We start from the raw sequence: 12,528 nt of genomic DNA, 5'->3' as shown, positions 1-12,528 counted from the left end.
TTCGCTTCTGTGGGTGTGTGTGCGTGTGTGTCACCTTTAAAATCTGGAAAACAGAATCTTCCTGTAAATGCCCTAAGCTTGCTATTTTTTTTTTTTCTCTGCAATAGAAAATCTGCTGCGATGGCGCAGAACGTGAGAAAGCGTCAGTAATAATACTTTCACTTCAATCCCCACTCAAAGCTTACCTGAGCGCTTCAGTAACCGCTGCAATTTCTCGACCTCCCCAACCAAAGTAGCGTTGTCCTTCTGAACTCGTGCCACTTCTTGCCTGGCAGCCAACAGCTCCTTCACAAGCTTCTGATTGCGCTCGTGGGTAGCGTCTGCTCTTCCTCTCTCTCGTACTAGTTCTAACTCGTAATTTACAATCCCAGCTTTCATCTTTTCGCTAGACGCCACGTACTCTGCCAGGTTCGCGGTGTTCTGCTTGCGGCTCGTCTCCTCCGCAAGGTACTGCCGCATTGCCTCTTGTAGCGCACCTGCACGCTCCTCGTTGGCGCTAGCTCGCTGTGACTCTTCGTGCAAATTGCGAAGCAGAACATTATTCAGCAGGTAAGTTCCCTTTGCATCTTGCTGAATACTGAAGCAATACGCGCCGATAACACATGTCAAGCTCCAAGCAGCAATAACGCTTCCTTTGGCTGCCGGCGCCAACCACCAAGCGCGGAACCTGTTAACCGGTGAAGAGACGTCACGCCACGGTGTAGAGTCTCCAGGGGCCTGTCTGTGCGTTCCTTCATGAAATGTCGCGTGAGAGTAACGATGAAGTTCAGGCTGAATCCCCTGCCAAAGGTGCACGCTTTTTTTCATCAGTGTTGTATTGTATTGTTCTGCAGCCTATGCATCAAGCATGAAGTAATAGCACTAATATAAAAAAGAAGCGCTTAAAAATAGGGTGGCTCGTAATGGTGAAAAAAAAAAATTTAAGATAAAAAGCTGCAAATATGCTGATCAAGTTGATGCACCTACATCTCCACTTTTTCTCAGGTGGGACTAAAGAATTCAGTACAAAGCAAAGCTACAGCTAGCATTAGCTGTCTTTATCATCATCAGTATGCCTTTTATCTCTGATATCAACGGCTGTGTAAATAACTATAAAACGGCGTCAAACCCAGTTGATAAGACCCACAAGAATTTATAGTCATTGAGACTCTTTCCAATTGCAATGAGTTTTGGAAATTTTTGTTTCTAGTAGCTGGGCATCGCAAACAGAGAATTTAGAGGCACAAGAAAAAGAACTGAATACGTGCATTCAAAAATAACATCGCGCTCAGGGCTTCTTCGCTGCCGCAATAATTCCGTTGAGAAACGCCAATACACCTCCGTTAGGGTCGGTATCAGGAACACCAAATGAGGCACAGAGCTGTCTGTAAGTTGCAGGGTCTTGTAATGCAGCCTCAAGCATTGTTACTGCTTGTGAAACTTGCGGGTTTTTCACTTGAGAGAGGATGTCATCCTGCTCTCCACCATCTCTCGGCAAGTAGTCCGCGAGTTTTGCTTTGTAATAGGTGGGGTCACTGCTCAGTTCTTCACTCACAATAGAGGAGGACAAAACGTCAGTCAGCTTGATATCCTTCTTCGACTTGGACACTGACGCCAAAATCTTTTTGAAATCTTCAAGGTTGACGGTTGCCTTTGGTCGATTGTTAGCCGTGCGCTCTGCGAGCATGCTCTCCAGGGCCGCCAAATAAGCACTGTCCTTCTGCTCCGATTTATCCTGCAGCCAGAAGAAATATTGTTTTTTCTCGTCATTCACATTTGCTTCGAATAAAAGCACACGTCCGGTCTTGCACTGGGCCACAAAACTAACGGTGGTCTTTCCGCGAGGCAACACAATGGGTGCCGATTTCTCGGACTCGGATGCCCAGATCATCTCAACAGCGCTTGTGCCAGCCGAAAAAAATGTAAGGTAACCCTTTCTCTTGTCGGCTGTTACAATTCCGCCTGCATATTTCATTTTTCCTGCGCGGAATTGCAGGTCAGGGAGCTTGTTGAAAACAGGTGGTGGGATCATTTTGCAGACAGCTTCAAACAGAGTTGTCGTGCTCTCTTAAGTACTTGGAGAAAAAAGATCGCTGTAACTTATACTAACAGCGAAAAAGTGACGCCAGGGGAGAAGGGAAGTTGTTCAGCAGCTATGAATCAACATCAAACCAGTTACGTAAATGTCTTTTCGTCCCTCCATGCGCAGGGAGAGTTGCGAGGGGAAATATACTACAGTAATTCATAGGAAAGTTAAAAGTTCACTTCCACACGTAGCGCAGTAGTTCAAATGCGTTTGAGATACCACACAAGACCTTGTTTGCTGGTACTAGGGATCGATGCTGGATTTTTTTTTTTTGCAATTTGGGGACGGAACTCCGAGCTGTGAAACCCAACTCGGACAGAAAGAAAGCTTTGAAGCTACAGCGCGAATGTTCTTTTGGCGTTCTTATCCACCTCTGCGAGGATAAAGGCCTCTTCCTTTTCCACTACATACACGCCTCTGATAAGTGCGAAGACTTTGTAGTTAAAAGAGAAAGAAAAAAAAAACTACTCGATGATCGTCATAAAAGGAAAAAATGCGAGATGATGCCTGGTGAAAAAATCAAGCAGGGAAAAAAGCTCTAACATGAACCATGTAGCGAACCAGCTAAGAGCCCGAAAAGCGGGGAAAATATCAATGTGTCTTCGCCGCCCAAGAACTGCTTCGTTTTACCGTTGTTACCCATTTAATAGGAAGCCTGCTTGACGTATCCCAGCTTGAGCTCGAACGGAAGCCAGTCTAAGGGAGTCGGATCGCGGAACGTCGCAGGGCCTTGTGGAGTTGCCATGCTGAAAGAACGCAGACGAACCCACCCGGGCATCGGAGTGAGGCAACGGTCCTTGACATCCTCGTACGAAATATGCTCGGTGACTATCACCATATCGCGGTACTGTTGATACGTGGCAGCTACCGCCATGGTGGCACACACCATGAAAATACCAAAACTTAGGCTAACAATGGGGTACATGTTCCCACCAAACAGAAACCCCCATTTTTCGACTGAGCCAGCAGCTGTTGACACAGTACCATATTCAGTCTTGATATTCCCTAGCTGTAGTCGAGTGGCCTTCGACAACATCGGCGCTAGGTACAGTCTTGTTCGTAACATTTGCTAAGATGGTAAACTGCCTTTGCTTTGACAACTTAATTTTTTTTTTTTCGTATGTGCGCGAATGGAAGAGCTAAGGGGCACAAAGGGAAATATTTTTATAAGAGGGGGTGAGAAAAAGGATACAATCATACCTCAGCGGGTGGCAATCAAGTTGAGGCAAAGAGCGCTTACGGCCAAAACCATTTCAGTGGAGGGAGCAGACGACTGCAGAGGTGGTAATGCTACACAATTCTGAAGAACGACGACCTCCTGTTGGACTGCAACCTGGGCACCGATCCATGCCGGAAACGCGTACTGTCATAAGACCTTTTCCTCCATATTGCTACAGTGTCCCAGAAACCAGGCCTCCTCTTGTTTCTTTGTTGCCACGTTCTGCAAAAAGCTCCCCACGTGTTTCCCAAGCTGGTTGTACTTTGTAAGAGCGAGTTTCCCTTTTTTGACGAAATGACTAAAGCCATAGCACTGGTATAGGTTTTACGCATTAATTCCTCTGTTTGTGTCTCAAGTGTGAGTTCCTCTGGCCTTCTCCAGGCACCTGCCAATGCCATTGTTTTCTAGGATGAAATCTGCCCGATCTGAGGCTAGTGCCTTCATCACCTGATAGACAAAGTGTCCGTGAGGGAGTGCAGACAGATGCGGTGCGAGCAACCACAGTTAAAATCAGACCTCATTTGGGGCACCATTGTTTTGTGCGTTGTGGTTGTGTATGTGTTTGGGAGGTTGATTAATCCCCTTTTTGCTGATCGGCAACCCCCCCCCCCCCCACTCCCTGCTTCTTCCGCGTCAGAAGTTGAGTCTGCTTTTGCTGCGCGTGAGGTGTGAAACCCTGCAATCATAGACAACACAACTACATAGAGGGGGTTGGCCCGCCGAAGGCTTGCCCCCCCCCCCCTCCTTTGACCTGTAAAACTTGGTGCCGCGGCGCGCCAGAGGAAGTTAGTGCTGCGACGCCTGCCAAAGCAGCGGCACAGGTCAGAAGCAGCAAAAGCCCCTTCTCTAGGCACTATGAAGCAGCTTGATAATACAGCTGCAACGAAACGATTCCCCAGTGGGCTCTAAGAAGCAGAAGGGCCTTGCATCTCATACAAGAAGCTTTCGACTTCGGAAGAACTCGTAGCGGTTTGCCTGAGGCTCTTTGCGGCCTGTCAACCATTTTGTGGGCTCCTTACTCCAGAGGGGAAAAAACACTTCGGCGTGTTAAGAAACAGGCCTTTTCCTTACACTTCCGCCTCCGATGCACTGATATGCTTCTCGTCATTCTTCCCGGTACCGGCTTCCTCTTTCTATTTCTTTTGAATCGGCAGTCTCCACGAGCCCGTTCGCCAATAGCATAAATTCAGAATGTCCTCACAAACTTCGCGATTAGTAGTGCTTGCCATCGGTGTGCTACTGTTCATGGCATTAGATGTAAAGGGACTAAAGCTGGCTTTTATTTCTTCAGGAACGCCGTCTGACTTACTGCAGATCGCGTCTATTGTAAGAGCAGCCTACCAGAGAAATCACTCAGCGACGGTTCTCGTGGACGCACGGGAGCTCGGTGGCTGCAAAGACGTTTTTGGAAACGCTGTTTGCACTCCTGTCATATGCTCTCAGGAAGGGTGTCAGTACAAATCAGCAGACCAGTCTAGAGTGTTGCTCGCCGCCTTGCGCAAGCGGAGCTTTCCCCCTGATGTTATCGTAGCAGCTGTCTTTCTCTACGAGGCAGACCGGATCAGTGAACATCTGGGTGTCCCTCTTGTAATTGTGTCATCTAGCTCGAGTAACGTGCCAAGTATTCGCAGTACGTCGTTTCATCCTCTGCCTTTTGACATGTGGAGAAGGTTCCCATTACTGAACACTGTCATAAGCGCAATACGCGGCTTTTCCGCCTCTGTGTGGGATCTCACGAGCTCTGGTGCACCCCAAGATGCTCAGATGGCACGTCATATTATTACTCAAGGAATTCCAGGCATCGATATTGTCGATCCCATATGCCCTAATGTGCATCCAATCGGATTTTTCAGAGGCGACAATGAGGTCCTGGCAAAGAGCTCTTTCGCAGGAATAGATGCGTATATTGAGAGCTGTAGGGGTCGTTTCATCTATGCAAGCTTTCTGGTGGAAAGTAGCGTGCACGGGCAACAGGTTTACAGCGCTCTTCAAGCAGTTGCTAACGAAACGAACTCTTGTATTCTTTGGTATACGACATCAGGTGAGCTGTCTTTGTTGAGATTTCGAAGATCCTCTGAAGGTCAGCGTGTGAAAGTTACTGATGACACTTTTGCAGCCCCCTTCTATGTTTTGCACCGTCACAATCCTATTGTTGTACTCTCAAACAATGTCAAGGAAATTATGTACGATGCTATACTTGCCGAATCCCCAATCGTCTACGTCGGAAGCAACCGCCTTTCTTGTTTTCAGCTGTGGAACGCTGGCATCGCTGCATGTGCATCCACTCCACGCACTGCCGATGTTGTATCAGCTATTCTCTCAGTTTACAATAAATCGTCCGTGCGTGAACGAGTGCGAGCAGCACGACGTATGGGCTTTCTCATGGGTGGTGCTCAAAAAGCTGTTGAGGTTACAGAGCTCGCGGCTGCCTTGGGAACCGGCAACATGGACTTTGTGTGCGACCAAAACGTTCTTCTCTCGCCGTACGGCTACGACTCGGCCATTGCACTATCGATAAGTTTTGTACTAGGCGTTTTATTTTTTTTTACCCTTCGCTGCTGCAAGTTTCCTTTGAAGTGGTAAGCGATGAGGTATAAGACATAATAACGAGCACTTATTGTACAGCATGTTATTTCTATACAGACTATAGAGTTACTGCGAGCTGGGCCGCTAATCCCCCTTTTTCCTCATCAGTGCCAGCACGTTTCTCCTGTCAAGGGGAAAAGAACAACGGTGTGCACCTCCTCGAAATGCAGAAACAGCTTGAGATTCTGATGGCTCTTCTGTGATGCGTCTCCCCCACTTCTTTAAAGGACATCATTATACTATCAGCTTGCACTCTCACTATTTTTTATTGCTCTCATATCTGCCTACATCCTTCTAAGCTATCGAATTTCCATTCGTGAACCTGTTTAGCAAACTTAGAGTAACTGGCCACTATACCTCACTTTGCAACACACCCAAAGTCATGTCAGAGATCGAGGAAACGTTTCAGCGCATCAGCCAGCGACCCAATGTGGCTGGGATTATTGTAGTGGACAATGAAGGTACTCCTATCCGAAGCACTATTGAGGACACTGTAGTACAAAACCAATATGCACACCTGATTACATCACTTGCTGCTAAAGCACGCCATTGTGTTCGTGACTTAGACCCGACGAACGACCTCTGCTTCCTTCGCATCCGCTCGAAAAAGAACGAGATCATGGTTGCGCCAGACAAAGACTTCATCCTGATTGTTATTCAGAACATTGTCGAGTAGCTGCGTCACACACACACACACACACACGCACGAATAAGGCAGAAGAGAGAAGTGTTTTTGAATGTAAATACTTTCTATCCCCTTCGGGAATGTACCTAAGTTAGAGCGAAAAAAAAAAAGAACGGTGAGGACGACGTAGCTTTGTCATGCATTCAGTCTTTCTTTTACAAAGAGAAATAGGCGTAACTGTGCAAACACGCAGTTGATGTATCATATTGCTCTCGTATTGTACAGTTTGTGCTTCGGCCGTTTTTCTCCTTCCTGTTCATTTCAGTTTCGCTTACTGTCACTGATGTTGCGTCGTCACCCCCACCATCTTCGATGTGCACACTTTACAGCAACTCCAACTACTCTTTACTCCCCCCTAACCCTTCTCCCTCTCTTAAGCTGCGCGCTCTAAGCTTCGAGTGTCGAGGCTTCTCGTTTTTTTGTAGCAACAGCTGTTTGGTTCAAACACCTATCTTCACAAGAAAAAAATCGGAAACTACGAGCACATACAAACACGTATACAGGCACAATCGAACTGAGGAAAACGAAAGAACGCCGCAATGCTTGCTGTTTTAGATGTGGCAAAGCACGTATTTTGGAATGACACTGCGTTTAATAGAAAACTGCTTCCCTCGGAAGCTGAGCTGGAGAAATGCAGCTACACGATTACTGACCTGGCGACCATGACCGGGAAGGAGCGGATTTCTGTCTTCAAACAGTGCGGGATTGACCCTTCTCTCTTTCCTCTTTTTCTGAGGTCACTTCAGCACATCACTGCTCTTCATGGAGCGGGTAAAATTGACGGCAGTTACATGATTCATCGGCATCTGAGTGCACACCAGTGGAGTCCCTTCTCCGCTAACACTCCCCTTCTAGGCTACGCGAACGTGAATAGCTCATCGTACCGCGAGCAGTGCTCATCTGTAGCAAAGGAGACAAATAAGGATGATGTAGGTGACTTGGAAAGAGGCCTAGGCTGTTATTCCCGTTACAATGGTCTGCTCAATCAGGGCGCAACCTGCTACCTCAACTCGCTTCTCCAGGCTCTCTTTCATATAACAGCGTTTCGGGCTATTATCTATCACATGCCGACTAAAGATGAAGCGGAGCAACACGCCAGCGTGGAATCGACAGTGCCCAAAAGCATTCCATATGCCCTGCAACGACTTTTTTGCCACTTGCAGATGTCGTCGCGCGCTGTCGGCACACACGAACTAACTGAGTCATTTGGGTGGGGAGCAGCCGATAGCTTTATTCAACATGACGTGCATGAACTAACGCGCGTTCTTCTCGATAATTTGGAGGAGAAGCTGACTGCTCAACAAACTGAAACCGGAAATTCGACGCCAAAGGAAAATGCGATTCATCGCCTCTTCACAGGCTCCTTGGAAAGCTACGTCAAAGTCGAAGAGGTGAACTACTACGGATCCCGTGAAGAGCCGTTTTATGATCTCCAGCTTGTTGTGAAGAACAAGATGAACATATACTCGAGCTTCGACGCTTTTTTCCAGGTCGAGGTGCTGGATGGAAAAAACAAGTACTGCCTAGAATGTAATGGGAAAAAGTCGTATCATCGTGCAGAAAAGGGCGTCCGGCTCAAGAAGATCCCTCCCATTCTCCTTCTGCACCTGGCACGCTTTGACTATGACATTCACCAGGGTGAGACCAAGGTGCTGACGCGCTGGGACTACTACAACACTCTGGATCTGTCGTGTTACATGCCGGAGTCGCCGGCGACGGATACGCACTACACCTTGTGCAGCGTACTGGTGCACTCCGGGTCAAACACTGGTTTTGGCCACTATTTTTGCTTCCTTCTATGCTCTGGTGCTTGGTACAAGTTCAACGATGAGGTAGTCACCCCAGCAAAACTGAAGGAGGTGTTTGGTGACAACTTTGGTGGCTTCAAGCTCAACTACTGGGGTTCTGAGATCCCAAACACCGCCAACGCGTACATGCTCGTGTACATCCGCACAAGCCAACTCAGCTCCATTTTATGCCCGATTGGCAGCGATGACGTCCCACAACATGTGGTACAGCAGCTGGAAAGAGAGCGTGTTGCGCAAGAGCGTCGCGTCAAAGAGCAAGCTGAAGACTACCTCTACGGGCGAGTGCATTTCATACTGCCGAGCGATATCGTCGACCAGGAAGAGTACCTTATGTCGCGTCGACCAGTGACGCAGAGGCTCCCCTCTCACAAAACTCTGCGCATTTTGCTCGACGACGAAGCGTTGCCTGCTTTTCAGAACTTTGTGACTCAGCAGTTTGGTGTCAACGCCGAGCAGCAGTTGCTGTGGTTTGCCTCATCGCGTACAGGTGGGTCAGAAATTCGGCTTTCTAGGCAAGTCAGGGCAAACATGAAGGTGCGACAGCTCTTGCAAAGTGCAAAGGAGTGCTGCGTGCTCGTCACAACTCCAACAACTGCCCCAGTAATCGAGCTCGATCAGGGCTGCACGTACCGCGAGTACGAGGTGTTTCACCACAAGCTGTACGACCCGCTGCAACTCAAAGTGTTTTTTCTAGGGTGCACCGTGCTGCACCGCGATCCGAGCGGGAACATAAAGCAGGCCTGCGAAAGCATGGAGTTACATGTGCGCGCCCTTATTGCTGACCTGCCAAACCTGACAAAGCAACTGCACGGCCATCATCTGAAGAAGCCGCCGGAGGCAAAGCAGACACTACCGTCGAAGCCATGGAGTGCCGGCTCGCTCGAGACCTACAGGTCACACCAGGATCTAGTCTCGAGGGAGGAGGCGGAGGCGGTCGTTGTGAGGCGTGGTATGCCGCAGGAAGCGTTGGGGGCAGTGCGGGAAACCGAAACGCACGAATTTTTGCCGTGCAACGAGCTTTACTCGGGTGACATTCTGATCTGGAAACTCGACACACCTAACGAGGATCCAGCGAACGTTTTCTACCCCAACATCCAGAGCTTTCAGCACTTCCTCCAGCACCGAATCCCGGTGGAGCTGAAGCTCAACCGCAACCCAGATTACCCTCTACTAATTGCAACCGAGCTTGCAGAGGACATGACGTACGAGCAGCTCCAGCGGTACACTGCACGGCTCATCGGCGACATTGAGAACTACGACCGCATTCGCTTTACTCGCCACAACCCGGAAACGGAGCTGCCGTACTTCATGAAGGGTAAGAAACACGATCGTGCAACTTTGGCGAGACTGTTGATGCCTGCTAGTTCGCGGGTTCCCGCCCTGTCCAAGTACCTCTACTACGAGTACTGCAAGTACACCGTCACCGAAATTGAGAATGCACACTCGCTGCAATTCAAGCTGTACGGCGACAACGTCAAAGTAGTGTCGGCGCACTGGATTCTGCTGCCGCATGATCTTCCCATCACGGCGGAACTGCTCTTTCCCGCCTGTGTGCGCGAGATTCAAAAAGACTACGCAATCGGTGCCTGCCCGGCGGTGGCAGCGCTGCTCAACGAGGATCCAGAACGCGCAGCCAACAACTCCACGATCGCCTTTGTGAAGCGGCTCATGCAGATGGACTGCAAGAGCGCACACGAGTGGCTGCGTCTGGTCGACGTGTGGCGCGGTCGAGTGTACAACATACTGGACAAAAACCACGTGCTTCTCTTTGAACACAATACCTTTGAAGAAAGTGCGGAGTATCGTATTGAGCATCTTCCCGCACCCATTCCAGGTATTCGCCCCTCAGACCAGGCGGTGTTTCAGGTGCATCACTTCACCATGGTGCGCCAGCGCCGCGACGCTATTGAGACACATAGTGAACCTTTCAGTATGTATGTCAACTTCAACGAAACGTCGAATCAGCTGCTACGCCGTATCGCCGTGAAGCTGGAGATGATCTACGCCGCGGTGCAGGATTGGAAGGTGTGTCTAGTGAAGGAGAGCCGGGTGAAAGTGATTGCACCGGATGCTCTGATGGGGACCCACATTACCAACTTCTGTCCCCTAGAGTGCTACCAACCGAACCAAATCGAGCCGTCGAAGGCAGCTTTCATTGGGCTGGAGCACGCTCCGCTCTCAAAGCGAACAGGCAAACGCGAAGACAAGGTGCTGATCCTCAACTGACTTCATAACGACACATACTTTTTACCCTTTCATTCCGTCCACATGTTAGTCACATGGCCGCACGAAAGGTCTTCCTCCTCCCCCTCTCCTCCCCCGCCACAACGAAAGAAAAGACAAAAACACACAGTAGCTTGGGTGGGTTGTCATCCTCTGTGATGCTCGACTGTGCATCTTTTTTGTTTTGAGGGAGGGGAGGACTTCGTTACTCGATTCACGCACTGTCTGTCTGCACTGCTATTTTGTTTCTTGTATCACCCTTCTTTGCACCTTCCGCTTCCTGCCGCGCCGCGCTCCACCCCACCCCCGCCCCCGCCCCCAAACGCACACAAGGTCGCTAATGGCTCGGTGCACGACCTTCTTTCGATTCCGCCTTTCGTGTTTCTTTTATCTGTGTGTTTTTATCCTGCCTCTCTCTCTCTCCTTCCCCACCCACCTCACTTCACCGCCATCACCTCTTCTCTCCTGAGCATGGCTCATGCGTGTGCGCGTTTGTACGTGCGTGTGTGTGCGCGCGTTTGCCTTTGAGACTTCGCGCACAGACAAGAAAGGAATGAGGTAGCGTACTGTTCATGAGTGGAGCATTTACTGGATTACCAGATTGCTTTGGCGGGCATATGTTCGTACGTGCTGACAGTACCCCTCTCGCTGTTGACATACACGTTTTCTTCTTCCTCTATGTGCGTGTGTGTGTGTGTGTGTGTGTGTGTGTGTGTGTGAAGCGCAGATACGTCCAGTAAAGGGAGTATGAGTCCAGGGAAAGATTGCGACATCGAAGTTGGAGCGCAAAGGAAGGAAGCAGCTCTGTCCAGGTGCGAAAATATATAACTGGCCAGCGATGTGTACGCCTGTGTCACCTCTCTCCCCGCTCCACAAACAAGCAACACTCCATTTACCTCTTTCGTGTGTTATGAAATGTGGTGTGCATCCTTTTTGCTTCCGATGGCGTGGAACACCTCAGTGCGTGGCATCTCAGGGTCCAGCATCCCACTCTGTCTGGGGAAGCCGAACAGCCCCCCTATCCCTGCCAACACCGAGCCGCCTCTGGTGGCGGCAGGGTCAAGCACCTACGGCGTGAGGAGGTCAGAGCGATGTATCGCTGCGGATGGCGTTGCGTCGGAGCGACCTGCAGCAGCGAACGCGCGTGTGCCATCCATGTGGTGGGCACCGCGTCAGCGTGACTCACCGGGCCCTCGCTGCCCACTGGTGGAGGGAAGCTGAGCCACCCCGGGAGGAGGGATGCACCAGGTGGTGACCCGCACAACGGGCACGGCTGTGAGGTGGCCTGTGTGGCGGGGTGGGTGGGCAGAGGGTGAGGCAGTGGCCGTGTTCCGATGACTGGGTCGGCGCATTGCTGTGACGTGCTCACGGCCGCTTTGCACCACGCGACAGGCCGGTGGTAGAGTGGGGCGTGAACTTGCATTATATGACGGAATGGACACGTTACACAAAACAAGGCTTTTTGCTTGGTTTTTTTTTGTGTGTGGGTCTACTTTTTTCGTGCGTCATAATTGTCGAAACGGGAAAACAGCAAAACAGAGCGAGAAGTCCTCCGAATGGCAGCGTCACCACAACGGAAGGGAAGTGTGACAGCCCTCCCTCCCTCTCCCCTTTTTCCCTCTATATTGGACGATTTCCTTTTCAACAAGGCAAAAGAAAACAACTGAAGACTGAAAAAAAAAAAAAACAGAGAGGCAGTGGAGCACGCTGCTCGTGTCTGTGCACGCGTAAATAATGGAAAGATTATGTCACGCTGATGACGGGTGAACAGAAAGGAAGGGTTGGCAGGTTGGAATGGGAACAAGAAAGCACTACACACCACCGCAGCCTCACCACTATGGGCCCCTTCCTCTCCACCGCCTGTGTTGTGGATTTCTTATTGGACGTACTGCAATATCTGCCTACAGAGCGCAGCTCGCTTCCGTCGTTGTGCACTTTCTAT

The 12,528-nt window shown here is 49.9% G+C and overlaps 6 protein-coding genes across 6 annotated transcripts; 3 read left to right on the top strand and 3 right to left on the bottom strand.

Annotated features, from left to right (window-relative positions):
* Positions 1-174: 174 nt before the first annotated feature.
* LBRM_34_1690 (conserved hypothetical protein) lies at positions 175-807 on the bottom strand (the record flags this gene model as incomplete). Its single annotated transcript, XM_001568229.1, has 1 exon — positions 175-807. One exon carries the CDS (start codon positions 805-807, stop codon positions 175-177), a length of 633 nt encoding a protein of 210 aa, XP_001568279.1.
* Positions 808-1,267: 460 nt separating this feature from the next.
* Positions 1,268-2,011, bottom strand: LBRM_34_1680 (conserved hypothetical protein; the record flags this gene model as incomplete). The annotated part of the gene is made up of 1 exon (XM_001568228.1): positions 1,268-2,011. One exon carries the CDS (start codon positions 2,009-2,011, stop codon positions 1,268-1,270), a length of 744 nt encoding a protein of 247 aa, XP_001568278.1.
* A 697-nt stretch (positions 2,012-2,708) lies between these two features.
* On the bottom strand, positions 2,709-3,131 carry LBRM_34_1670 (conserved hypothetical protein; the record flags this gene model as incomplete). The annotated part of the gene is made up of 1 exon (XM_001568227.1): positions 2,709-3,131. One exon carries the CDS (start codon positions 3,129-3,131, stop codon positions 2,709-2,711), a length of 423 nt encoding a protein of 140 aa, XP_001568277.1.
* A 1,344-nt stretch (positions 3,132-4,475) lies between these two features.
* LBRM_34_1660 (hypothetical protein) lies at positions 4,476-5,867 on the top strand (the record flags this gene model as incomplete). The annotated part of the gene is made up of 1 exon (XM_001568226.1): positions 4,476-5,867. One exon carries the CDS (start codon positions 4,476-4,478, stop codon positions 5,865-5,867), a length of 1,392 nt encoding a protein of 463 aa, XP_001568276.1.
* Positions 5,868-6,252: 385 nt separating this feature from the next.
* Positions 6,253-6,546, top strand: LBRM_34_1650 (dynein-associated roadblock protein-like protein; the record flags this gene model as incomplete). The annotated part of the gene is made up of 1 exon (XM_001568225.1): positions 6,253-6,546. The coding sequence occupies one exon, from the start codon at positions 6,253-6,255 to the stop codon at positions 6,544-6,546; it is 294 nt and encodes a 97-aa protein (XP_001568275.1).
* A 548-nt stretch (positions 6,547-7,094) lies between these two features.
* Positions 7,095-10,589, top strand: LBRM_34_1640 (putative ubiquitin hydrolase; the record flags this gene model as incomplete). The annotated part of the gene is made up of 1 exon (XM_001568224.1): positions 7,095-10,589. The coding sequence occupies one exon, from the start codon at positions 7,095-7,097 to the stop codon at positions 10,587-10,589; it is 3,495 nt and encodes a 1,164-aa protein (XP_001568274.1).
* Between the last annotated feature and the right edge of the window lie 1,939 nt (positions 10,590-12,528).

This window comes from Leishmania braziliensis, chromosome 35 (assembly GCF_000002845.2).
Source record: "Leishmania braziliensis MHOM/BR/75/M2904 complete genome, chromosome 35".
Classification (NCBI taxonomy): Eukaryota; Euglenozoa; class Kinetoplastea; order Trypanosomatida; family Trypanosomatidae; genus Leishmania; species Leishmania braziliensis.
The sequence above is the reverse complement of the archived record's forward strand: the minus strand, read 5'-3'. Positions and strand labels throughout refer to the sequence as shown.